Source organism: Bubalus kerabau, chromosome 6 (assembly GCF_029407905.1).
Source record: "Bubalus kerabau isolate K-KA32 ecotype Philippines breed swamp buffalo chromosome 6, PCC_UOA_SB_1v2, whole genome shotgun sequence".
NCBI classification, from domain to species: Eukaryota; Metazoa; Chordata; class Mammalia; order Artiodactyla; family Bovidae; genus Bubalus; species Bubalus kerabau.
Genome location: NC_073629.1, coordinates 69,670,157 through 69,696,052, shown reverse-complemented (window position 1 = coordinate 69,696,052; position 25,896 = coordinate 69,670,157). Strand labels below are relative to the sequence as shown.

General features: G+C 38.7%; 2 protein-coding genes across 10 annotated transcripts in view; one reads left to right on the top strand and one right to left on the bottom strand.

Annotated features, from left to right (window-relative positions):
- The window catches only part of SLC44A5 (solute carrier family 44 member 5), a 399,223-nt gene that overhangs the window by 358,587 nt on the left and 14,740 nt on the right, over positions 1–25,896 (bottom strand). For 4 of the 9 annotated variants that reach the window (XM_055585456.1, XM_055585459.1, XM_055585460.1 and 1 more), the window contains exon 2: positions 3,703–3,777. The exons of the other annotated variants lie outside the window; for them this stretch is intronic. The gene's annotated coding sequence lies outside the window, so the exon portion shown is untranslated. The remainder of the gene's footprint in view (positions 1–3,702; positions 3,778–25,896) is intronic. 9 annotated transcript variants of the gene reach the window in all.
- LOC129655252 (60S acidic ribosomal protein P1-like) lies at positions 21,463–21,950 on the top strand. Its single transcript, XM_055585467.1, has one exon. The coding sequence runs from the start codon at positions 21,567–21,569 to the stop codon at positions 21,909–21,911; it is 345 nt and encodes a 114-aa protein (XP_055441442.1). The 5' UTR covers positions 21,463–21,566; the 3' UTR covers positions 21,912–21,950.

The window sequence follows — 25,896 nt, the reverse complement described above, 5'->3', positions numbered from 1 at the left end:
AAATTTCAATCTCAATAAAACCATTTAAAAAAAAAAAAAAAAGAATCTACCCACAGTACAGGAGACCAGGGTTCAGTCCCTGCATTGGGAAGATCCCCTGGAGGAGGGCATGGCAACCCACTCCAGTATTCTTGCCTTAAGAATCCCCATGAACAGAGGAGCCTGGTGGGCTGCAGTCTATGGGGTCACAAAGAGTCAGACACGACTGAATGACTACACACATGGGTGAACGTGGAGGACATGATGCTAAGTGAAATACGTTAGAGAAAAACAAAAACTACCTGGTATCACTTATATGTGGAATCTAAAAAATACAACAAACTAGTGAATGTAAAAGAAGCAGACTCACAGATATAGAGAACAAACTAGTGGTTTGTAGCTTAGGGGTCTGTGAATGGGAGGTACAATCAATTGTGTGTAAGACAGGCTACAAGGATGTATTGCACAACATGGGAAATATAGCCAATATTTTGTAATAGCTGTAAATGGAGTATAACCTTTAGAAATTGTATAAAATTTTTTAAATTAAAAAAATGGTGACTTTTACTGTGTATGAATTATACATAGACAAAGTATATTTTCAAAAAGCAGCAAACAAACATCTCTCAACTTTCTTTTTGAATGCGTAAATGGTGATAATGAAGACAATACAGGAGGAAGCGAACGTCTGGGCTTCACCTAAGAGGGTTGTTTACTTGAAGTACCAATTTGAAACTATACTGCTATGCTAGGGGCTGGGAGAGCAAAGACGAAAAATACACAGTTCCCCTATCTTGAAAGACAAGAATAGTCTAATGGAGGGTGTATGAAAACAACCTAGTTTAACACATTATGAGAAATGTTCCATTAGAGTTATAAACAAAGTGTTCCAGGGGAGAGATACTTAATGTTTTAATTTAAAATAATTAAAAATACTCAAAGTTCCTCATCAATAGGTAAAAACAAATGTCTGTGTATTCATACCATAGAATGCTATTTCAACAATAAAAAGAAAACTATTGAACATGCAAAATCATGGATGAATCTCCAAATAATTACGTTGAGTGGAAGAGGCCGGAATCATCCCTCTCCGAAAAAAAAGGGGAAAAAAGGACATACTGTATGGCTCCATTTATATAAAACTCTAAAAACTGAAAAATAATCTATAGTGATAGAAAGCATACAAGTGGTCATCGAAGGGGAGAGAGGCGGGAAGTGAAGGAATGAAGGGATTACAAAGGTATGTGATGAAGTCTTTGGGGTGATGGATATATTCATTACCTTGATTATAGTGATGGTCTAAACTTTAGACCACCCTTCCTCCAAATAGAATTAGCTTATACTCTAACTGGCTCAAAATTGGGAAAGGAGTGTGACAAGGTTGTATATTGTCACCCTTCTTATTTAAAGGGCTTCCATTGGAATGGGGAGGGAGGAGGGAGGAGGGTTCAGGATGGGGAACACATGTAAACCTGTGGCGGATTCATTTTGATATTTGGCAAATCTAATACAGTTATGTAAAGTTTAAAAATAAAATAAAATTAAAAAAAAAAAAAAATAAAAATAAAAAAAATAAAAAAAAAAAAAAAAAAAAAAAAATAAAGGGCTTCCATGATAACTCAGTTGGTGAAGAATCCACCTGCAATGCAGGAGACCCCAGTTCAATTCCAGGGTCGGGAAGATCCTCTGGAGAAGGGACAGGCTACCCACTCCAGTATTCTTGAGCTTCCCTTGTGGCTCAGCTGGTAGAGAATCCACCAGCAATGCAGGGGACCTACAGAAGACCTCGGTTCGATCCCTGGGTTGGGAAAATTTCCTGGAGAAGGGAAAGGCTACCCACTCCAATAGTCTCAGCTGGAAAATTCCATGGACTACAGTCCATGGGGTTGCAAAGAGTCAGATATGACTGAGCAACTTTCACTTTCACTTTATCCTTATTTAACTTATATGCAGAGTACATCATGTGAAATGCCGGGCAAAAGGAATCACAAGTTGGAATCAAGATTGCCAGGAGAAATATCAACAACCTGGTTTCACAGGTAATACATACATCCAAACTTATCGTATCAGTCATTTTAAATATGCACAGTTTGCTGTAGTCAGTAATACCTCAACAAAACTGTTCTTAAAAATGCTAAAATCAATCTTCAGAAAAGAAGACAAGATTATGATAAAGCTGCACTGAATTGCATATGATCTATTTTGTAACATAAATTTCTAACACAAATATAATGAAGAAAATATTCAGGTTGGAATAATGATGTTATATCTAAACCTTATTTAGTTTTACTCTGAGCCAGGCACTTTGCTGTGCCTCTCACTTAATTCATTTCATTCACGTATCAATAGTATGAAGTAGGCAGTTTTAATATCCCCAAGTTATAAATGAGGAAACTGAGGACCGAGTTACAAGTATGTTCAACTGGAATATAACAATCACTTTCAGCGGCTTAAACAAGAAATGGTCATTGTTTTTAAAAATAAACAACAACAAAAAAAGAGGGCTGGAGGTGGATAATCTGGTGTGCTTTGAGCTGCCAAGCCATGGGGTTGCAAAGAGTCAGACACTACTTGGCAACTAAACCACAACAAAACACCAATGTGGACAAGGATATAGGAAGGCTCTTCTTCCTTCCGCCCCAACATGCACCACTGTGTGACTACTGCCTCTTAGTTACATGGTAGCTTCTGCACTTTCAGGCATCAGAGGACTTCAGGCAGAAAGAAGCAAGAAAGAGTGAAGTGGGAAAAGACAGAAGGGTCTACTCACTGAATCTCCCAGCTTCCCCAGAGGCCCCACCCAGAGGCTTTTGCTTATCATTCGCCAGAATTGTGTCAAATGGCCACCAGAAAGCTGCTAGGAAGAAGGGGATTATAGATGGAGACCAAAGGAGCAATTTCTGCCTTAACTACTAAGAGGTGGAGACAACTTTGATCTAGACTTATTTCCCAAGCCTGTTTTTATATGAATAAAGTTTTCCATAAATTCTTCCCTAAAGGCATTTTAATATGCCAAGCAAGGGGCAGACATTTCATCCTGAGGATGAGGACTTGATAGAGTATGGAATATGGTATGCATGTAGGCATTGGTAAGTGACACATACATCTTTTGAGGGAGTAAACACAATTAAGGAAAAAGCTTTTCTGTTTTTCCTTAAGTGGAAGGAGTATGTGGAAGGAAGGAATGAAATACAGTGACCTATAGCTTAATTTCGCATACTTTCTAATCAATAGCTATACATCATGTGGTTTCCTGTGATTTAGAAATTTCCAGTTTCCACATATCTCATACCTAGAAAGTTTTCTGGGGATCCATCAGGGCACTTTTAACATTCAACAAGTATTATTATCTAGGTGTAAAGAAGTGGCAAGATAGGCAGAATATCACATCTAGGAAAATATTAATAACATTTTGAAACAAGGAAAGAAAAGGACATGATTCATATTTATAAGCCTTAAGTGTTTCCACAATAACTGAAATCCAAACCAGACTTATTTATAAGTCCCAGCCACGAGGTCAAACCCATACACATTATGCACACAGTGTGTGTCAGTATTCTGGTCACCTGAACTGGATGTCACCCAAGAATTCAGTAGACAATAGACATTTTTATTGCTATTTATAAATCTATAATATATAATCTGTGGTCAGTGAGTTATACTAAGAATTCACTTTTTCAGTCTAAATTATTAAATTTTCATTATATATTAGCCCAAGCTTACCTAGTGGCTCAGTGGTAAAGAATCCACCTGCCAATATAGGAGACTCGGGTTCAATCCCTGGGTCAGGAAGATCCCCTGGAGAAGGAAATGGCAACTCACTCCAGCATTTTTGACTCAGAAATGTACTTTCTCACACAAAGTCTATTATCTATTGATAAGTCTAACAAGAACAAAACCATGAAAAAATAAGTGTTCTTAAAGTGTTAAAGTGAAATATACAGAAACTGTAGTAAATAAACAGTCCTTAATCAGTAGTCATTGTCTGACTCAAACAAGTGTAATAGGAAATCATTATGAGCAGTCAGAGAAAAGAAAGCAGCACTGAAATAGGGTTTTAAATGATGGACAGGCTATGAACACAAAAAGTAGAATGATTTAAATGCTAGGAATCACACAAAAGAGCACAGAGTTAGAAACACACACAGATGGTAGGAATTGGGTAGGTTACAGAAAGGACAGTCCTGGTTTCCATGATCAGTTAGCATCAAGCACTGGGTATGAATGTTGAACAATTAAGTTAGATGCACTGAGTGCTATCCTTATTCATCAGAGGGCAAACAGAATGAAAACCGCAATCACAGAAAACTAACCAAACTCATCATATGGACCACACCCTTGTCTAACTCAATGAAACTATGAGCAATGCCATGTAGGGCCACCCAAGATGGATGGGTCATGGTGGAAAGTTCTGACAAAACGTGGTCCACTGGAGAAGGAAATGGTAAACGACTTCAGTAGTCTTGCCTTGAGAACCCAATGAACAGTATGAAAAGGCAAAAAGATATGACACTGAAAGATGAACTCCCCAGGTTCATAGGTACCCAACATGCTACTGGAGAAGAGTGGAGAAATAACTCCAAAAACAAGGAAGAAACAGAGCCCAAGCAAAAACAATGCCCAGTTGTGGATGTGACTGGCAATGAAAGTAAAGAACAATGTTGTAAAGAACAATATTGCATAGGAACCTGGAATGCTAGGTCCATGAATCAAGGTAAATTGGAAGTGGTCAAAAAGGAGATGGCAAGAGTGAACATAGACATTTTAGGAATCAGTGAACTAAAATGGACTGGAATGGGTGAATTTAATTCAGATGACAATTATATCTACTACTCTGGGAAAGAATACCTTAGAAGAAATGGAGTAGCCATCATGGTCAACAAAAGAGTCCAAAAATGTAGTACTTGGATGCAATCTCAAAAACAACAAAATGATCTCTGTTCATTTCCAAGGCAAACCATTCAATATCACAGTAATCCAAGTCTATGCCCCAACCAGTAATGCTGGAGAAGCTGAAGTTGAATGGTTCTATGAAGACTTACAAGACCTTTTAGAACTAACACCCCAAAAAGATGTCCTTTTCATCATAGGGGACTAGAATGAAAAAGTAGGAAGTCAAGAGATACCTGGAGGAACAGGCAGATTTGGCCTTGGAGTACAGAATGAAGCAAGGCAAAGGCTAACAGAGTTTTGCCAAGGGAACACACTGGTCATACCAAACACCTTCTTCCAACAACACAAGAGAAGACTCTACACATGGACATCACCAGATGGTCAACACTGAAATGAAATTGATTATATTCTTTGTAGCCAAAGATGGAGAAGCTCTATACAGTCAACAAGACTGGGAGCTGACTATAGCTCAGATCATGAACTCCTTATTGCCAAATTCAGACTTAAATTGAAGAAAGTAGGGAAAACCACTAGACCATTCAGGTATGACCTAAATCAAATCTCTTATGATTATACAGTGGAAGTGAGAAATAGATTCAAGGGATTAGATCTGATAGAGTGCCTAAATAACGATGGGCAGAGGTTTGTGACATTGTACAGGACGCAGTGATCAAGACCATCCCCGAGAAAAAGAAATGCAAAAAGACAAAATGGTTGTCTGAGGAGACCTTACAAATAGCTGAGAAAAGAAGAGAAGCTCAAGGCAAAGGAGAAAAGGAAAGATACACCCCATCTGAATGCAGCGTTCCAAAGAATAGCAAGGAGAGATGAGAAAGCCTTCCTCAATGATCAGTGCAAAGAAATAGAGGAAAATAATAGAATGGAAAAGACTAGAGCTGTCTTCAAGAAAAACAGAACTACCAAGGGAAAATTTCATGCAAAGATGGGCACAATAAAGGACAGAAATGGTACGGACCTAGCAGAAGTAGAAGATATTAAGAGGTGGCAAGAATACACAGAAGAACTACACCAAAAAGATCTTAATGACCCAGGTAAGCATGATGCTGTAATCACTCACCTAGAGCCAGACTTCCAGGAATGTGAACTCAAGTGGGCCTGAAGAAGCATCTCTATGAACAAAGCTAGTGGAGATGACGGAATTCCAGTTGAGCTATTTCAAATCCTAAATGATGATGCTGTGAAAGTGCTGCACTCAATATGCCAGCAAATTTGGAAAACTCAGCAGTGGCCACAGGACTGGAAAAGGTCAGTTTTCATTCCAATGCCAAAGAATGTTCAAACTACTGCACAATTGCACTCATCTCACACCCTAGCAAAGTAATGCTCAAACTTCTCCAAGCCAGGCTTCAACAGTACATGAACCGTGAACTTCCAGATGTTCAAGCTGGATTTAGAAAAGGCAGAGGAACCAGAGATCAAATTGCCAACATCCTCTGGATCATCAAAAAAGCAGAAGAGTTCCAGAAATAACATCTACTTCTGCTTTATTGACTCTGCCAAAGCCTTGACTGTGTGAATCACAACAAACTGTGGAGAATTCATCAAGAGATGGGAATACCAGACCACCTGACCTGCGTCCTGAGAAATCTGTATGCAGGTCAAGAAGCAACAGTTAGGACTGGACATGGAAAAATGGACTGGTTCGAAATTGGCAGAGGAGTACGTCAAGGCTGTATATTGTCACCCTGTTTATTTCACTTATATGCAGAATACATTATGCAAAATGCCAGGCTAGATGAAACACAAGCTGGAATCAAGACTGCAGGGAGAATTATCAATAACCTCAGATATGCAGATGATATCACCCTTATGGCAGAAAGCAAAGAAGAACTAAAGAGCCTCTTGATGAAAGTGAAAGAGAATGAAAAAGCTGGCTTAAAACTCAATATTCAGAAAACTAAGATCATGGCACCTGATCCCATCACTTCATGGCAAACAGATGGGGAAACAATGGAAACAATGAGAGAGTTAATTTTGGGGGGCTCCAAAATCACTGCAGATAGTGACTGCAGCCATGAAAGTAAAAGATGCTTGCTTCTTGGGAGAAAAGCTATGATCAACCTAGAGAGCATATTAGAAAGCAGAGACGTTACTTTGCCAACAAAGGTCCGTCTAGTCAAAACTATGGTTTTGTACAGATGTGTGAGTTGGACCATAAAGAAACCTGAGCACTGAAGAATAGGTGCTTTTGAACTGTGATGTTGGAGAAGACTCTTGAGAGTACTTTGGACTACAAGGAGATCAAACTAGTCAATCCTAAAGGAAATCCATTCTGAATATTCATTGGAAGGACTAATGTTGAAGCTGAAACTCCAGTACTTTAGCCACATGATGAGAAGGACCTGACTCATTGGAAAAGACCCTGATGCTGGTAAAGATTGATGGCAGGAGGAGAAGGGGACAACAGGGGATGAGATGGTTGCATGGCATCACTGACTCCATGGACATGAGTTTGAGCAAGCTCTGGGAGATGGTGAAAAACAGGGAAGCCTGGCATGCTGCAGTCCATGGGGTCACAAAGAATCGACATGACTGAGCAATTGAACAATAAGTTCTAAAAATTCTAATAGGGTTAAAAGTCACCCCTGATTAAAACTACTTTGCTTCAAGACTCTCATACATCTGTCCACAGGCTAATTCAACACTCTGCTAGCCATTAATTGTGGTTTCTGGCAGCAAACAAGATGTCAGTGTCTATTTCCATGCATTATTTTTATCTGAAATCTTCTCTATGCATGATCCAAATTTACTGGAATCATAGTCTGTTCTCTGTAGTATGTGAAAAAGTGGAGAAACCAATTATGTGTAATTAGTCATGGAGTCTCAGTGTATTATCAGAGTTTATTATTAGCAAATTTCTTGACAATAGAAAGGACAAGAATAGAAATATTTTATTACAATGGAGCTATGCTGGGGTAATTTGTTCAAATTACTCTTATTCTAAAAAAAAAATTACTCTTATCTCGCTTAATTTTTTTCTCCATAGTATTTAATGCAAATCAGTATACTTTACACACATTTGTCACTTCTTTTTATTGTCTTTCTTCTCCCAGGGAGTATAAATGTTACAAGAACAGTGGCCTTGGTATTTTTCACTACATATCTCCAGCACCCATAACATTCAGTACTGCAGGGCTTAATATTCCAGTATTATAAACAATCAATAAATAGTTAATGACTTTATCATTTAGGAGGCATTAGGAGAGTCCTGTGATCCTTGGCTAAATAAAATTAAAAACAGAAAATCAAATGCTTGAAATTTTAACTATTCTGTATCACAAAATCCTTCCAATTTCCTAAGGACCCCTTCTCTACTGTAGTCAAAAACAACATTTGGCACTTTCAACAAATGCTGAAGAAAAGTGATTGAGGTTATCATTTACTGTCATATTATGGTTATTTCAAAATTTATTGCTTATTACTTTATAATTTACCATGAAGTGATGGCTATAATCTGATTTGCATTGGAATAAAGGAAATGTGAAATTTTCTACTTTGAAATTCAGGTTACTTCTCATCAAGAGACACATTAATGTAATATTTTTTCATTGTAACAAACACTTCAGGATATTTCTAAAATTATGATAAATATTCCCCTTGTAGATAGTCACATTAGACTCTAGTAGTTTACATTTTTATTAATATTTTTTTCTCCTTTGCCCCCTCCTCTATAAAAAATATTTTCAATTCCTGAACATCTTTCTCTTCTTTAGAGATAATTCCAAAAATTACATCACCATTTTTGCATAATTTTATTTATTATTTTATGACAGGAATTGTTAAGATAACATTATAACTTTTATCTTTCTAATACTTATGAAAATTTCCTCTTAATCTTTACCTTCAGCCAACTCAGAATCTGTAGCCTCCCCAAATCCTTTTTTCTATCAACATGAGAGCCATCACTCCTTTTTCTTAGCTATGATTTTTCACTCCGACACTTTGTTCTAGCTATCATGACACCATAATAAGCTTCAAAATGTAAAACAACCCTGGTGCTGGGAAAACTGGACAGCTACATGTAAAAGAATGAAATTAGAACACTTCCTAACACCATACACAAAGACAAACTCAAAAATGGATTAAAGACCTAAATGTAAGACCAGAAACTATAAAACTCTTAGAGGAAAACATAGGCAGAACACAAGATAACATAAATCAAAGCAAGATCCTCTATGACCCACCTCCTAGAGTAATGGAAATAAAAACAAAAGTAAACAAGTGGGACCAAATTAAACTTAAAAGCTTTTGCACAGCAAAGGAAACTATAAGCAAGGTGAAAAGACAATCCTCAGAATGGGAGACGATAATAGCAAATGAAACAACTGACAGAGGATTAGTTTCCAAAATATACAAGCAGCTCATACAACTCAATACCAGAAAAACAAACAACCCAATCAAAAAGTGGGAAAAAGACTAAACAGACATTTCTCCAAAGAAGACATACAGATGGCTAACAAACACATGAAAAGATGTTCAATGTCGCTTATTGTTAGATAAATGCAAATCAAAACTATTAGATATCACCTCACACCGAATAGAATGCCATCATCAAAAAGTCTACAAACAATAAATGCTGAGAGGGTGTGGAGAAAAGGGAACGCTCTTGCACTGTTGGTGGGAATGTAAATTGATACAGCCACTATGGAAGACAGTATGGAGATTCCTTAAAAGACTAGGAATAAAACCACCATATGACCCAGCAATCCCACTCCTAGGCATATACCCTGAAGAAATCAAAATTGAAAAAGACACATGTATCCCATAGTTCATTGCAGCACTTTTTACAATAGCTAGAACATGGAAGCAACCTAGATGTCCATCAACAGATGAATGGATAAAGAAGTTGTGCCACATATACACAATGGAATATTACTCAGCCATAAAAAGGAATTCATTTGAGTCAGTTCTGATGAGGTGGATGAACCTAGAACCTATTATACAGAGTGAAGTGAGTCAGAAAGAGAAAGATAAATATCGTATTCTAATGCACATATATGGAATCTAGAAAAATGGTACTCAAGAATTTATTTACAGTAGTGGAGGGCAGCAGTGGAGAAATAGACATAGAGAATAGACTTATGGAGATGGGGAGAAGGGAGGAGAGGGTGAGATTTATGGAAAGAGTAACATGGAAACTTATATTACCATATGTAAAATAGATAGCCAATGGGAATTTGCTGTATGGCTCAGGAAACTCAAATAGGGGCTCTGTATCAAACTAGAGGGGTGGGATGGGGAGGGAGATGGGAGAGAGGTTCAAAAGGGAGGAGATATATGTATACCTATGGCTGATTCATGTTGAGGTTTGACAGAAAACAACAAAATTCTGTAAAGCAATTATCCTTTAATAAAAAAATTAATTAATTTTTTTTAAATGTGAAACAACCCAAGAAATAGCTCTCAAGAAAACACTGTGAAGTTTTCTAACATATATTTGTCTATTATATTTAAAAACTTTTGTCTGTTTTGAAATTGTTTAGCGTTCCTTTCAACTACTGAAATTTCTGTTTGTCTTTTCTCTTTGATTGATAATAGGTTCTGTGGCATTTTAAATATAGATTACACATAAATATCATTAAGATGGTAAAGCTTGGTTTAACATAGTATAGTTTTACACAAGAATATTTCATAAAAGTTTGCAAATATCATTATTCACAACAGCCAAGATACAGAACAGAAGCAATCTAAGTGTTCAAAGAATAAAGATGAGGCATGCACATGCACACATACACATAAGAACATTGCTGCTACTGCTGCTAAGTCACTTCAGTCGTGTCCGACTCTGTGTGACCCCATAGACGGCAGCCCACCAGGCTCCCCTGTCCCTGGGATTCTCCAGGCAAGAACACTGGAGTGAGCTGCCATTTCCTTCTCCAATGCATGAAAGTGAAAAGTGAAAGTGAAGTCGCTCAGTCGTGTCCGACTCTTCGCAACCCCATGGACTGCAGCCCACCAGGCTCCTCCGTCCATGGGATTTTCCGGGAAAGAGTACTGGAGTGGGGTGCCATCGCCTTAAAGAATGAAATCTTGCCACTTATGACAACACAGATGGGCCTAGAGGAATTATGCTAAGTGGGTAAGTCAAATAGAGAAAGACAAATATTGTATTTCGTTCATATGTCAAATCTAAAAAAATAAAAATAGAAAACAGAAACAGTCATAGATACAGAGAACATATAGGTGATTACTAGAAGGGCAGGGAGTGCGAGGATGAGGGAAATTAAAAGGGATAAACTTCAAGTTACAAAACAAGTCAGTCAGAAGAACAAATGTACAGTCTCTGGAATATAGTCGATAATAAGGTCATTGACACTGCTATATGTTATATAGAGTTCTCATCAAGGAATATTTCTTTTTCTTTTCCTTCTATTTTGCATCTGTATGAGATGATGGATAGTCATTAAAACTGTGGTAATCATTTCATGATGTATGTAAGTCAAACCATTATGCTGTACACCTTAAATTTATACAGTGCTATGCATCAATTATATCTCAATAAAACTGGAAGAAAAAAGTATACAAATAAAATAATCCCTGCTCTGGTGGGAAAATAAAAGGATTTTGGATGTAAGTAGAGTTTTACAGTAAAACCTCAGAGATAGTTTTTGTGGGAGATGCAAAACTAAGTCAAGCGATTGCTGAAGTTAACAATTTGAGACAAATACTAACACTGAAGTATAAGATGATGATGGTAAGTATAAAATTAATATTTTTAAAATATTCATTTGTATTTTAATGACACACCTAAATAAGAAAGGGCCTCATTCAGAAAACATTCTGTATAAGAAGTTTATCTGTTGTGCCTACTCTGAACTCTAAAATCTTCAAATTTTCTTCCCTACCATCTCATTCAAATACTATCTTTAATACTATTTGGAAAATTATTTTTGTATTACAAATGATAGCCAAAAGGATTAAAGAATAATTGAACCAATATTGTAAGATAAATTATATATAGACAAATAACTTAGAATATGCTTTTACTCTTCATAGGACAAGCCAGGGTCATGGTCTTGGTATCAAATGTAAGAAAAACAGTTATATTTATGTGAACTCATCATCCTAAACCATATAACTGAAAATAACACATTTTTTCCATTGCATCAGATATGGAGATATTTGACTGTTTCAGTTTTCACAAAGGTGTCTGAAAATTACACATGCAGTGTATGACATCCAACTCTGCTTCAAATGTATCCAACTCTGCAACCCCAGGGACTGTAGCCTGTCAGGGTCCTCTGTCCATGGGGATTCTCCAGGCAAGAATACTAAAGTGGGTTGCCATGCTCACCTCCAGGGGATCTGCCCAACCCAGGGATCACATCTAGGTCTCCCGCATTGCAGGTGGATTCTTTACCATCTCAGCCACCAGGAAAGCCCAAGAATACTGGAGTGCGTAGCCTATCCCTTCTTCAGGGGATCTTCCTGACCCAGGAATCAAACCAAGGTCTCCTGCATTGCAGGCGGGTTCTTTACCAGCTGAGCTACCAGGAAAGCCCAAATCATAAGAACTTTCCTTAAAAAGTTTAATCAGAAAATATACAGATTACTAATAAAGTACATAAGGCAAAAATCTGAATTATGATGCTGAAATTTAAAATCTGTACCTAGCAGCATACAGAAAAAAAAGAGAGAAAGACTGGTTTATTTCCATGTCTCTACATATTTAAATGATGTGAAATTATATTAAAAGATTCTTACCAAAGTCATCACAACATTTTCACCTCGTTAATCAGCATACTATCCAAATACACTCTGGCTTATTAAAAGTTTGAATATGCCAATGAACTATCTTGACCCAGAAAGGACATGAAAAGTACTGTCATCTAACACTAAACCCAAAGAAGCAGCACTGATGGCCTTTACAGGAAAATTAGAGCTGTTTCTGCTTTGGGGAGAATTCATTTCAAATTAAGCATCTTAATTTTATGCTGAAGTGATTCACTAGGGTGAGGGAAAAACAAATTTGATTTTCAAGCATCAATCAATAGGATCAATAGGCATTAAAGCATAAGAATTAAAAGCTTATCAATTTGGCTCTGAGGATTTCTGAACAGATTACCTCCCTCTCATAATACCCGCAGAAGGAATTTCAGTATCTGCAAATGACCTGGAACAATTCTGAGAATGAAAGAATAAATGATTCAAAGTTGTTTATAAATTGTTGCCCATTTAGAAACATTTATCTGAGGTTTCTACTTCAGGTTAAACCTTAATGAGGTTGTCTACCCATCAGCATCACTAAGCCAACCCATTTTCAGAAACCATGACTGGCAAGGGAGTCTTTCGATCTATTTCCATCTGAATAGCCTCACATTAAATTATGCTTTAAAAAAAAAAGCATTCACATTTTTGAAAGGATACAAAACACTGATTAGTTCATCCTCAAAATGTTTAGCAAGATCTCAGCAGGAGATTAAGGGAAGTCTAGAGAGAACAATCAAGCTCTTGCTAAACAGGAAAATTCACCTTGACTCAAAAAATTGTCAATAATGTACAAAGTTACAGCAGCAGCAATTATGGCCAATGCTGTACTCTGGTGTATGGAAACTCAGAACTAAAATGCATATCAGAGTGTTTTATATGAGTGTGATCATTCAGTAAAGGGATTCAACTTTACATTAATGTTAGTTATAAAGAGGTCCAGCACTTTCCCTATTAGAACTTGGCAGAACTACCCTTCCAGATGGCCCTATCCATTTCTGTTTGACTAGACACATTTCTTTCTCCTCACTCCAGGCAGTAGAGTGGAAAGTTAGACAGTGTTTGGTGTCAGATCCAGGTTCAAGTCCTTGCTTTGTACTTACGAGTTCTGCAAATCATTTTACCTCTTTGACTCTCAGTTTCCTCCTCTATAAAATGTGGGTAATAATTCCTACCTCCAGAAACAATTATGAGAATTAATTGTATCTGAAGTGTATCTGAAGTATATCTGAAGTGCCTGGCACTGTAAAAGTATGAGGTGCTTTTCCTATCTGATATAGATAGAGCTTTATAGGTAGTAAAGTAACATTTGAGAGACAAACTTTTGAAATTTCATGCAATTAAAATTTGGCTTCCAAAAAAATACTGAAGGTGTTATTTTTCATACTAAGGAATTATTCAAATGTAAAAAAACTGGAAAAGAAAAAAGCTTTACTGTCTTCAAATAACTACCTTAAAACACTCTACTTCCAGCTCTCTGTTCATGACAATGAACTAGGAACATTATGCAGTAATGAGGCACTTTTAAAATCAGTGTTTGAAGCCTGTGAGACTGGGAGAAAATAGAATGCCACAGCACCAGAAGTTACTGAGACTCAGTGCCTGATAATTAGAGTCCCAATTCATAGAAAATTAGAAGGGGCAGAAGTTTATCATAGTTCAGTTCAGTTCAGTCGCTCAGTCATGTCCGACTCTTTGAAACCCCATGAACCGCAGCACACCAGGCCTCCCTGTCCATCACCAACTCCCAGAGTCCACCCAAACCCATGTCCATCGAGTCAATGATACCATCCAACCATCTCATCCTCTGTCATCCCCTCTCCTCCTGCCCTTAATCCTTCCCAGAATCAGGGTCTTTTCCAATGAGTCAGCTCTTCGCATCAGGTGGCCAAAGTATTGGAGCCTCTGCTTCAACATCAGTCCTTCCAATGAATACCCAGAACTGATCTCCTTTAGGATGGACTGGTTGGATCTCCTTGCTGTCCAAGGGACTCTCAAGAGTCTTCTCCAACACCACAGTTCAAAAGCATCAATTCTTCGGCACTCAGCTTTCTTTATAGTCCAACTCTCACATCTGTACATGACTACTGGGAAAACCATAGCCTTGACTAGACGGACCTTTGTTGGCAAAGTAATGTCTCTGCTTTTTAATATGCTGTCTAGGTTGGTCATAACTTTCCTTCCAAGGAGTAAGTGTCTTTTAATTTCATGGCTGCAATCACAATCTGCTGTGATTTTGGAGCCCAAAAACATAAATTCAGCCACTATTTCCACTGTTTCCCCATCTATCTACCATGAAGTGATGGGACCAGATGCCATGATCTTCGTTTTCTGAATGTTGAGATTTAAGCCAACTTTTTCACTCTCCTTTCTCACTTTCATTAAGAGGCTCTTTAGTTCTTCTTCACTTTCTGCCATAAGGGTGGTGTCATCTGCATATCTGAGGTTATTGATATTTCTCCCAGCAATCTTGATTCCAGCTTGTGCCTCTTCCAGCCCAGCGTTTCTCATGATGTACTCTGCATATAAGTTAAATAAGCAGGGTGGCAATATAACAGCCTTGACGTACTCCTTTTCCTATTTGGAACCAGTCTGTGGTTCCATGTCCAGTTCTAACTGTTGCTTCCTGACCTGCATACAGGTTTCTCAAGAGGCAGGTCAGGTGGTCTGGTATTCCCATCTCCTTCAGAATTTTCCACAGTTTATTGTGATCCACACAGTCAAAGGCTTTGACAGAGTCAATAAAGCAGAAATACATGTTTTTCTGGAACTCTCTTGCTTTTTCAATGATCCATCAGATGTTGGCAATTTGATCTCTGTACTGTTATATTATGATAAAAATACACATGATTGTCATTTCAAGTCTACTTGTAACAACTAAAGTTCTTCTATCAGATTCAGAAGTCATCTTGATAGAACCAAATTAGCAATAAAAATGCTTTTATTTTTCGAAGGTCTGAGACTGGGTCTATTTTCATTAATGTCAATTCCAGTTATGCTTAAAGCAGAATATGTTTTTACTTTCTTACTGTAATTTTAAATAGCCATGCAAAATAGCACTATCCCAAAGTTCCAGTATCAGCATGAAAATAAACCATCCTGCCAAAAGGTCAATATTTTTATCATCTCTAACACTTTTTTCCAAAGCTAGATGTGGAAAGAAAATGTGCTCTACCCCATATATAATAACATCAGAATTTCCCCAGAAGATGAACTCCCTTGTCCTGGAATTAGGACCATTCATGTAATTTGCTAAGCAGAAATATCTGAAAGTAACAAAGCACAGGTATTCTAATTATATTACTGTAGGCAATGGCACCCTACTCCAGTACTCTTGCCTGGAAAATCCCATGGACGGAGGAGCCCGGTGGGCTGCAGTCCATGGGGTTGCTAGGAGTCGGACACGACTGAGTGACTTCACTTTCACTTTTCACTTTCATGGATTGGAGAAGGAAAGGGCAACCCACTGCAGTGTTCTTGCCTGGAGAATCCCAGGGACAGCGGAGCCTGGTGGGCTGCCATCTCTGGGGTCGTACCGAGTCGGACACGACTGAAGCGACTTAGCACCAGCAGCAGCAGCAGGTTATAAGTAATGATATTAATATATCAGTTTAAAAGAATGAGTGACCATCAGCTGGATGTGGGTGTGGAAGGAAAAGAGAATGATGACAAGTGTGCTGGTCTGCTGCCCCTTCCCCACTTCGATAGACGATCAGGAAGAACCAGAGGGCAGGGTGGGGCCATCTCCCAGGTAGGAATGGCACTACTTCATTTCCAGGCTTGGCAGGGAGGGAAGCAAGAACCAATCACACCCATGGGCTGATTATTTTTCATTTCTCCTTCTAAGAATAGAGTAGAAAGTGGGGAGAAGGACAGGGGTTTGGAGGGCGGTCCAGGAGGAAGTAGGCTTCTCCTCTAACTTGTATTCTCCACATTTCCTTGTCTAGTGTTAACCTACTGAGTTTGGCGGCCAAGTCTGGTGAGTCAGGAGCATGGCTGCTTCTCTTGGATGGCTCTCAAATAGAACCCTGTCCTTCAAGCTACTTCTGTGATCCCTGACTGCTGCTGGTTATCCTTCCTGGACCAGGAGATGGGTAATGCACTCATGCTACCAACATGGCACCAAGATTCCAAAATTAATTCGTGGCCAGTCCACATATCCTCTCGGTTACGGTCAATCATGTACAGATGGTCCTGTGTGCTGTTGATATCTTCTCCCTTCCTGCTTATGCTAAAGGGAGATGGCTCTGTTACTTCAACTACAGACAAGAGGAGACTAATCTAGAGAATTAAAATAGCCCACTAATTCAACAACAACAAAGAATGGGTGAGATTAGAAGGAGTTCTCAGCGTACCTGAGAGTTTTTGAAGAATTGTTCATTCTAAAATCCTAAGAAGACAGTAGAATTCCTATAGAGTAAACTGCTTCCATGATGTTGGCTGGCAAAAGAACCTTTAGAGTAAATGTAAAATGTAGAAAATTTAAGAGTATGATACCACTTACAGCAGTTGCTAACAGAAAAGACAGTGGGAGGTGACCTTGAAAGGATTATGAAATTTTAAAAAAAAAGAGCTTAAGATTTAGGGTCTGAAAGACCAACTAATATGCTAGAATAATTCTAAATGCTTTTTAATAAGGGTGAGGATGCAGGGGCAAAGGCAGGTTATAATTTAAGCTTTCCCATTTCTCTGAGATTGTTTTCTGAATAATTGTACTCTATACAGATATCCAAGGGAGAAGAAAAATAGAACATAGACTACTTATTATTGGTAGAGCAATTTCTCTGAAATAGTAGCTCATAACTTATTAATGTGTGGCTACAGCTACCTTACAGTTGCAGGAATGAACACAGTCTTTTCAGCATATAGTTAAATACATGTAGCTAGACACAAGGTGTCCTTCCCCACTAATAATGCTAATTTATGGATCGGTGCCTAAGAAATTGACATCGTAGGAATGCAGTGAATTCTGTTTTGCACTTTTTCTCTATACAGGAAGTCTTCACAGGGAAGTCAGCAAAACAACTGTTGTGGCTACAGCAGTCAATCAATTTAAATAGAAATTCTAATGTACAGTTTGAAAGCTCTAAGAGTCATTCACTTAAGCACAAGATTTTATTATCAATGAAGGATATATTTTCTGTGTAATTATTCTCATTAAAACCCCTTTAAGGACAGGTACCAAAAAAAAAATGCATTTTTCAAAATAAATCCAAAGTTTAACCTTCAATGTTAGTTTTACACAATTCCTCACCAACTCTTCTGAAGGGCACAAATCATCAGAAATAGTGACAGGACAAATAGAAGATAAAGCAGAGTTCTTCCCAACAACCTATCAGCTCACCCTCTCAATTCTAACTAGGCCAGACATAGACCTATCTCATTTTTCACTTTCCCTAGTGTCCTTCCTTGGAGAAGGCAATGGCACCCCATTCCAGTACTCTTGCCTGGAAAATCCCATGGACGGAGGAGCCTGGAAGGCTGCAGCCTATGGGGTCACTGAGGGTCAGACACGACTGAGCGACTTCACTTTCACTTTTCACTTTCATGCATTGGAGAAGGAAATGGCAACCCACTCCAGTGTTCTTGCCTGGAGAATCTCAGGGACAGGGGAGCCTGATGGGCTGCTGTCTATGGGGTCGCACAGAGTTGGACATGACTGAAGCGACTTAGCAGCAGCAGCAACAGGACAACATGTACCTCAGGGATACTTCAACAGAGGAGCAAGGAAGCTGGGGTATTTATTTATCAACTCCTGTTAGCTAATGGTGAGGGCTGGTGAGAGGAGACATTCCCTGGCTCTTCCCAAAGGCACCCAGAGTAAGCTCCTACAGTGAGACAGAACCCTCACACTCAGAGATGCAGATGCTGGCAACCGATGGTACTGGGAATTTGGAAGCGATGAGAACCTATAGGAACCAAAAGCATCTATGATAATAACAAAAAACAACAGTGAGGGAGCCATAGTGGACTTGAATTTTCAACAGACTCTTGGAAGAAAGCAAGCAGATGTAAGTCTAGTGACCAAGAAATCAGAGAAGAAAGAAACAGCCCAGAATACAAGCGAAGAAAGGCTGAAGTTCAGGCTTCAGGGCAGAACTCAGGGGAGCTGCTTTATAAAATCCCAATCCCACATAAGACTGAGACTCAGAAGTTGAGAGTGAAACACAGGGCTGAAAACAGGGACTAACTGCAGGTCTGTTTTGCAAGAGTATGGCAAACTGCTGCCCACCACTTGTTTTTGTTCAGCCAGTTATCTAAAGATGGATTTTACATTTTAAAGCATTGTTTAAAAAAAAAAAAAAAAAAAAAACCTATGTGATAGAAACTGTATGTGACCCACAAATTCTAAATATTACTATCACACCTTTACAGAAAGCATTTACTGATCCTTGGTTTATAGAAGAGTCAATAGTTATACAAGCCTCTCCCCAATTCCAGGAAGTAAGACTATCTGAGGCCAGGCAGGTAATCTAGCCCCAAATCTGAGCTATCGTCTCTGATCATATTAGGAAAAAGTAAAGCAGCAAGTCTAAGTGTTAGTATGCTCAGTCACTCAGTCGTGCCCAACTCTTTGTGATCCCAGGGACTGTAGCCCACAGGCTCCTCTGTCCATAGGATTTTCCAGGCAAGAATGCTGGAGTGGGTTGCCATAAGTGTTCGAGTGTTGATTAAAGTGTTCCTTGGCCTGGTTATTAGGGATTCCCAAGCTTAATGGCTGGTACCCCAACCATGAACCAAAAAGCAGAGGATGCCAGTCGGTAAACCACCTCACATACCCAGAGCCCCAGTTTCATTCTTCCATATAAACAGTCCACCAAAATCCCCAGATATTTGAGTAAAGCCTATAATATTAAAAAGAAAGATAAAAATGAACTAGCAGGGGGGAAATGACCCCACAAAAAGCAATGCTAAACCAAGGGGATCTAAGAGAATTTTTTAAAACCTCAAAATATTATGCTCAGAGATTCTAGAAAATATAGACAAGAGATTCTAGAAAATATAGACAAGAAGACAATATCATTTTTTTAAAGTAAACAAGAAAGTGCTTTAGATGAATAATGTAATTCAAGAGAAATATTAGAAGATAAAACCAGGTAAATATCCCAGGACACAGAACAATAGGACAAAGAAACCGAAAATATGGAATAAAGAAACAAAGAGGATAAATCCAGAACATTCAATATCCACTAATGAATTTTGGAAAAACTGGGAGAGAGTGCATAGAAGAGAGAAGATTATCAAAGAAATAATATAAGAAAATATTTTCACGTTAGAAGTAAATACATATATATATGTAAATTGTTTGAAACCCAAAGAATAAAGGAAAGAGCCTGAAAGACACCAGAGAGGAGGAAAAAAAAATAGATATCAGGGATGTCCTTGGTGGCTCAATGGTAAAGAATCTGCCTACCAATGCAGGAGACAGGGGTTCCATCTCTGATCTGGGAAGATTCCACATGCCACAGAGCAGCTACGCACACGCACCACAACTACTGAGCCTGTGCTCTGGAGCGGGGGACCTGCAACTTCTGAGCCCACACGCCTCACTTACCAAAGCCCACATGCCCTGCCTGTGCTCCACAAGAAAAGCTATCACAATGAGAAGCCTGCACATCGCAACTAGAGAGCAGCCCCCACTCTCTGCAACTGGAGAAAAGCCCACACAACAATGAAGACCCAGCCAAAAAATAAATGAAATTAAAAAAAAAAAACTGGTAATCAATGAACAAAATTAGTCTGACATCAGATTTTTTTCATCCACAAAGCTAAGTGCTAGAAAACACTAAAGCAATGCCTTCAAAGTTCTGAAAGCAAATGATTTTCAACCAAGGATTCTATTTCCAGCTAAATGAATGGATTAATTAAGTGTAAATGTACAATCAAGATAGTTCTGGTTTACAAGATGTTTTCCTCCCACACATCCTTGTTTAGGAAGTTAACCTGAAGGTATGTTAGGAAAAAAACACATAAGATCCAAGAAACAGAAATCGCTGTTCAGAAGAGAGTAAATCTCAGAAGAATAGCTTTGAAAAGGCCCTGGAGCCAGGGAATGCAGTGTCCCAGGACAAAGGTCCCCAAGAGGGACAGAAGTCAGGGAGACTGCATAGATTGAGAAATCTGAAAGAATATGATAAAGCCTATTGGTGGAATTTTAAATAAAGAACCCCTTGCAATTTGAAGCTAGAACATTCTTCACTGAGTGACAGAGAAATCCTAACATTAGATCCATGGAGAAGAAGTGTCACACCAACACACTACATACAGCTCTGCAGTAAATATAAATGGAATTGTTGTTTATTGACTTGGAAGATTGAGAATTAGGATAAAAAGGAAGAAAGAATTAATAGTTATAACATGTTTATTTTACAAAGTGGGTAGTTAAGAGTACTATCCATGGTTAATAGAATAAAAAATGAAGATTTAATTATGTTTTTCAAGTACCAAAGGTAATCTTAAAAAAAAAAAAAAAAACAGTACTCTATGGAAACAGACGGCAGTTGTCCCTCAGTATCCACAGGGTGTTGGTTCTGGGACCCCTGGGTTACCAACAACCATGGAAACTCAAGTCCCTTATGGACAATGGCATAGACAGGGCAGAATGTACTGATATAATTAAATGTAGATGGACATGAGTTTGAGCAAACTCCAGGAGATAGTAAAGGACAGGGAAGCCTGGCATGCTGCAGTCCATGGAGTCGCAGAGTCAGACACGACTGAGCAACTGAACAACACACAACAACAAAATGGGAATGAGAACATAAACAGTGATACAAACAAATTCAGTCCTAATCTAACATCAAGAAGGAAATTAATATTTAAAAATTAAATAAATCTCTTTCCTCCGCTGCTGCTAAGGTGCTCGGTTCTTCCGAGGAAGCTAAGGACGTTTTGGGGTGAGACCCTCACTTCATCAGGCGACTAGCACCGCGCCCGGCAGCCCCCACCTAGCACTCGCTCGCATCATGGCCTCCGTCTCCGAGCTCGCTTGTATCTACTCTGCCCTCATTCTGCACTACGATGAGGTGACGGTCACGGAGGATAAGATCAATGCCCTCATTAAAGCAGCCGGTGTAAATGTTGAGCCTTTCTGGCCAGGTTTGTTTGCAAAGGCTTTGGCCAATGTCAACATCAGGAGCCTCATCTACAATGTGGGGGCTGGTGGACCTGCCCCAGCGGCCGGTGCAGCACCAGCAGGAGGTCCTGCCCCACCCACTGCTGCTGCTCCAGCTGAGGAAAAGAAAGTAGAAGCAAAGAAAGAAGAATCTGAAGAGTCTGATGATGACATGGGCTTTGGTCTTTTTGACTAAACCTCTTTAGTAACACATTCAATAAAAAGCTGAGCTGTTTAAAAAAAAAATTTAAATAAATCAAGATATAGTGGTGTGTGTATATATATAGCTACAACATCCAGCCACATACTTCCCTACCCCCTCCCTCACTCGCTCGCTCAGTCATGTGCCACTCTTTCAAACTCTGTGGACTGTAGCCCACTGGGTTAGTCTGTGGAATTTTTCAGCAAGAATACTGGAGTGGGTTGCCATGTCTTTCTCCAGGAGATTGAACCCACGTCTCCTGCATCTCCTGCACTGCAGGTGGATTCTTCACTGCTGAGCCATCAAGGAAGCCCTCCTTACCCACAGAGGTGACCAACTTTTAACAGTTTCTGTTTTGATTTTTCTGTTAGTTACTGCTGTTATCTCTAAGATATTGCAGCTTTTACTATACATTCTTCTGTATTGCTAGACTTTTTTAACCACATGAATTTATTATTTCAATAAAATTTAATATTCATCAATGCATGGATAAATGAAAATATTCCTTAGCATGTCCCCATCACAGGTAATGTGCTTAAATGTTGCTGAGTCTGATTCTGACTCCCAAAGGTGACAGTTATTATATGTAACAGAAGTGACTCCAGCCACAAAATGATGCAGGTTTATTTTATGAAATAAATAGAAGTTGCTCTAATAACTATCAGGTAAATAAGCACAAGAATTAAATGGAGTATAATTCAAGTAATGAAGCCAGAAAAAAAAAACGTTTCCTTCCTCTTCATATGAGTGTGCTTGCCTGCTTTGGGAAATATGCAGTGTGTTCACCATGTTGTTGTTCAGTCACCCAGTCATGTCCGACTCTTTCAACCCCATGGACTGCAGCACAGCAGGCCCCTCACCACCTCCCAAAGTTTGCCCAAGTTCATGTCCATTGTTTCAGTGATGCCATCCAGCCATCTCATCATCTGACACCCTCTTGTCCTTCTGCCCTCAATCTTTCCCAGCCTCAGGGACTTTTCCCATGAGTCAGGTGTTTGCATCAGATAACCAAAATACTGGAATTTCAACTTCAGCATCAGTCTTTCCAACAAGTATTCAGGGTTGATTTCCCTTAAGATTGACTGGTTTGATCTCCTTGCCATCCAAGGGACTCTCAGGAGTCTTCTCCAGCACCATAGTTCAAAGGCATCAATTCTTCAGCGCTCCACCTTCTTGATGGTCCAGCTCTCACAACCATACATGACCACTGGGAAGACTATAGCCTTGACTATGCAGACTTTTGCCAGCAGAGTAATGTCTCTGCTTTTCAACACACTAACTAGGTTTGCCATAGCTTTCTTGTGAAGAAGCAAACGTCTTCTAATTTTATGGTTGCAGTCACCATCTGCAGTGATTTTAGAGCCCCAAAAGAGGAAATCTGTCACTACTTCAGCCTTTTCCCTCTCTATTTGCCATGAAGTAATGGGGCCAAATGACATGATTTTAGTTTTTTTAATATTTAGTTTTAAACTAGCTCTTTCACCTTCCTCCTTCGCCCTCATCAAGAGGCTCTTTAGCTTCTCTTTGCTTTCTGCCATTAGAGTGGTACATTGTCACCACACTGAGGTTCAAATACAAGACTTGCATCTTCTACCTGGGCCCAATATTTGCGGTAAAGATGATCATGCACCCCATGCACGGCTGCACCCAATGCATCAGCAAATATGGCTTAGAGACTGTCAGCAAAAGTCTCAACTCATTTCAGTCTCAGCTGAATAAGCTTCAAGAGGTAGCATTTGGAAAAAGATAACAGGCCAAGAAAGCAGACCATATCAAAGCCAGCACCTTGAATTGCACCTGGGAGTAAACTGTGGAACGAGAGGACAAAAACAATGTCCTCCCCGTGGTTTATCAGGCCTCTCTCATTTTCTATGTTGCATTTTCCAAAGCTGTTCCAGGTAGACACTGCAGCAATCTAAACTCAAGGAAGCCTGCCCAGAAAATATACGTTGCTATTGTTTAGTAAATGATCTAAATAGTTCCACTTGGCTTCAGTCTATCTGACTTAAGCAAGAATACCCAAATTGTAAATTATTATCTGTCACTAAATTTGAGACCTTTTCTTCTTCTGTCAGCTGAAATTTATGCAGTTTCAAATAACAGATAAATCTTGATGAAATATTTAAAATAATAAATATTCCTGATACTAAACTATAAGCCAGCAGTGCTGATAAAGCAAACTGCTTAATACTATAAGAGCCTGAGAGCTCTTAGTCAAAACTGTGGAGTAAGTAACCTTCAGTGACCCATCTCTATTGGAGCTTCACTCCTGTAAGCACCCCATCAACCAAGACCTGCATCCTTCAAGTTCAGCACAATGCTATTTCTACCTTACAAAATATATCCTTCCTGGATGTGTCTGTCCTCTCCTAGGTCCAGTCATTAGCAGAAGCAGTAAGACCATATTGTGGGAATAAGTAATACATGAGAATTATTTAAACAATGAAATATACAGAAGGATAAAATTGATTATGTGTTTATGAACATTTGTATGTGACATGCTTTCGAACTATCAGAACACAAACGAGCCTGCTGGGTCTTTAAGTGAATAGTAGTTCTGTATGTTTCTTTAGAGTCATAAACAAGGCTAATGAAGAATGAGGAAGTGTTGGGGACGAATATTCTGAAAAGCATAGTTCAGAGAAGAGGGGTGCCCTCACTCCTATTTTCTAGAGAAAACTTATAACACATTAAAATTCTTACTAAAGTTTACATAGGTAAAAACCCGAAAATCATTTTCTATTCCTAAAACTGCTTAATTTCTATATCCTCCACATTTTTAAGAGTTAATCAAGCTTCTTAACTCTAAGTTATATATTGTTGCAATGTACTCTAAGATTAAATTCCCTCAACAAATTATATTGTTTCACTGAATGCTTCCAGCCACATGTATTATTATTTGTAAGTACAAAATATAATGAGTTCAGACTTTAACACTTTGGTTTAATCATGCTGTAACAGAGCATATAATAAAGGAAGGGGAAATTTTAGCTTTTTATAATACTGTGCTTACTCTGATGAGACCAACCGCCAAGTGACAAATGAATCATACAATTGACTGCGCACTACTTTTGTATTGATTTGCTGAATGTGTTGCTGAATAGTTAATGGTATGTCAGCTATTCATTTACAAACATATATTTCTTGAGATGGCATGCCAAGATATAAAACATTTTCTATGAGCTAGTAGGAAACTTAGCTCAAGTCCTAATTCTTTAAAAAATAAATTTAAGTATATAATTGTTTGGGTGAACTATATAAAGGAATCCACATTAATGCTATTAATACAGAAAATGCATATTTAAACTGTAAGAATTTGTTTTGCTAAATTATATGCTTTACAATGCAACACAAGTTATCTGGGCTGGGCTTGTATGTGTAAAGTGATTGACGAAAGGACACCTAACCAGCTGCCACGTGGTAAGTCAATTACAAGTACACTGAACCAAATGGGACTATAAAGATGTACTAACCCAGAACAATACCAGAAGTTATGGGTTCCTAGGAAACTAGGACTTTGGTTCACCATTCAGGAAGTAATCAGAAACCACAAGAGCTTCTTTGAACCTAAGACACTAGAGAGATTGAGACTAAAATGCCTAAATAAAAGAGCACCAGAAGTTTGTAGTGATCAAAATAGCAATCACTTCCACAGCTACATAGAGCTTGTAGTATGGAAAACTCTCCCACTCCAGCCAGGCAAGTATGGAGAAGCAGATGATCTCTAGGAGAAAGGTAAAGTAGGACAGAGATAGACATAGAGATAGAAATGGGCATGGACATGGTGCAAACCACTTAAATTTTTGTAAATGGTCTTTTTAAAAGAGCCATTTTAGTCTAAGCTGCCAGGTATCTTAGATCTTGTGATTGGTTGGACTTTACCATGTTATAATTCTATATAACTCAATACAATCATGCTGCTGCTAAGTAGCTTCAGTCGTGTCCCACTCTGTGCGACCCCAGAGACGGCAGCCCACCA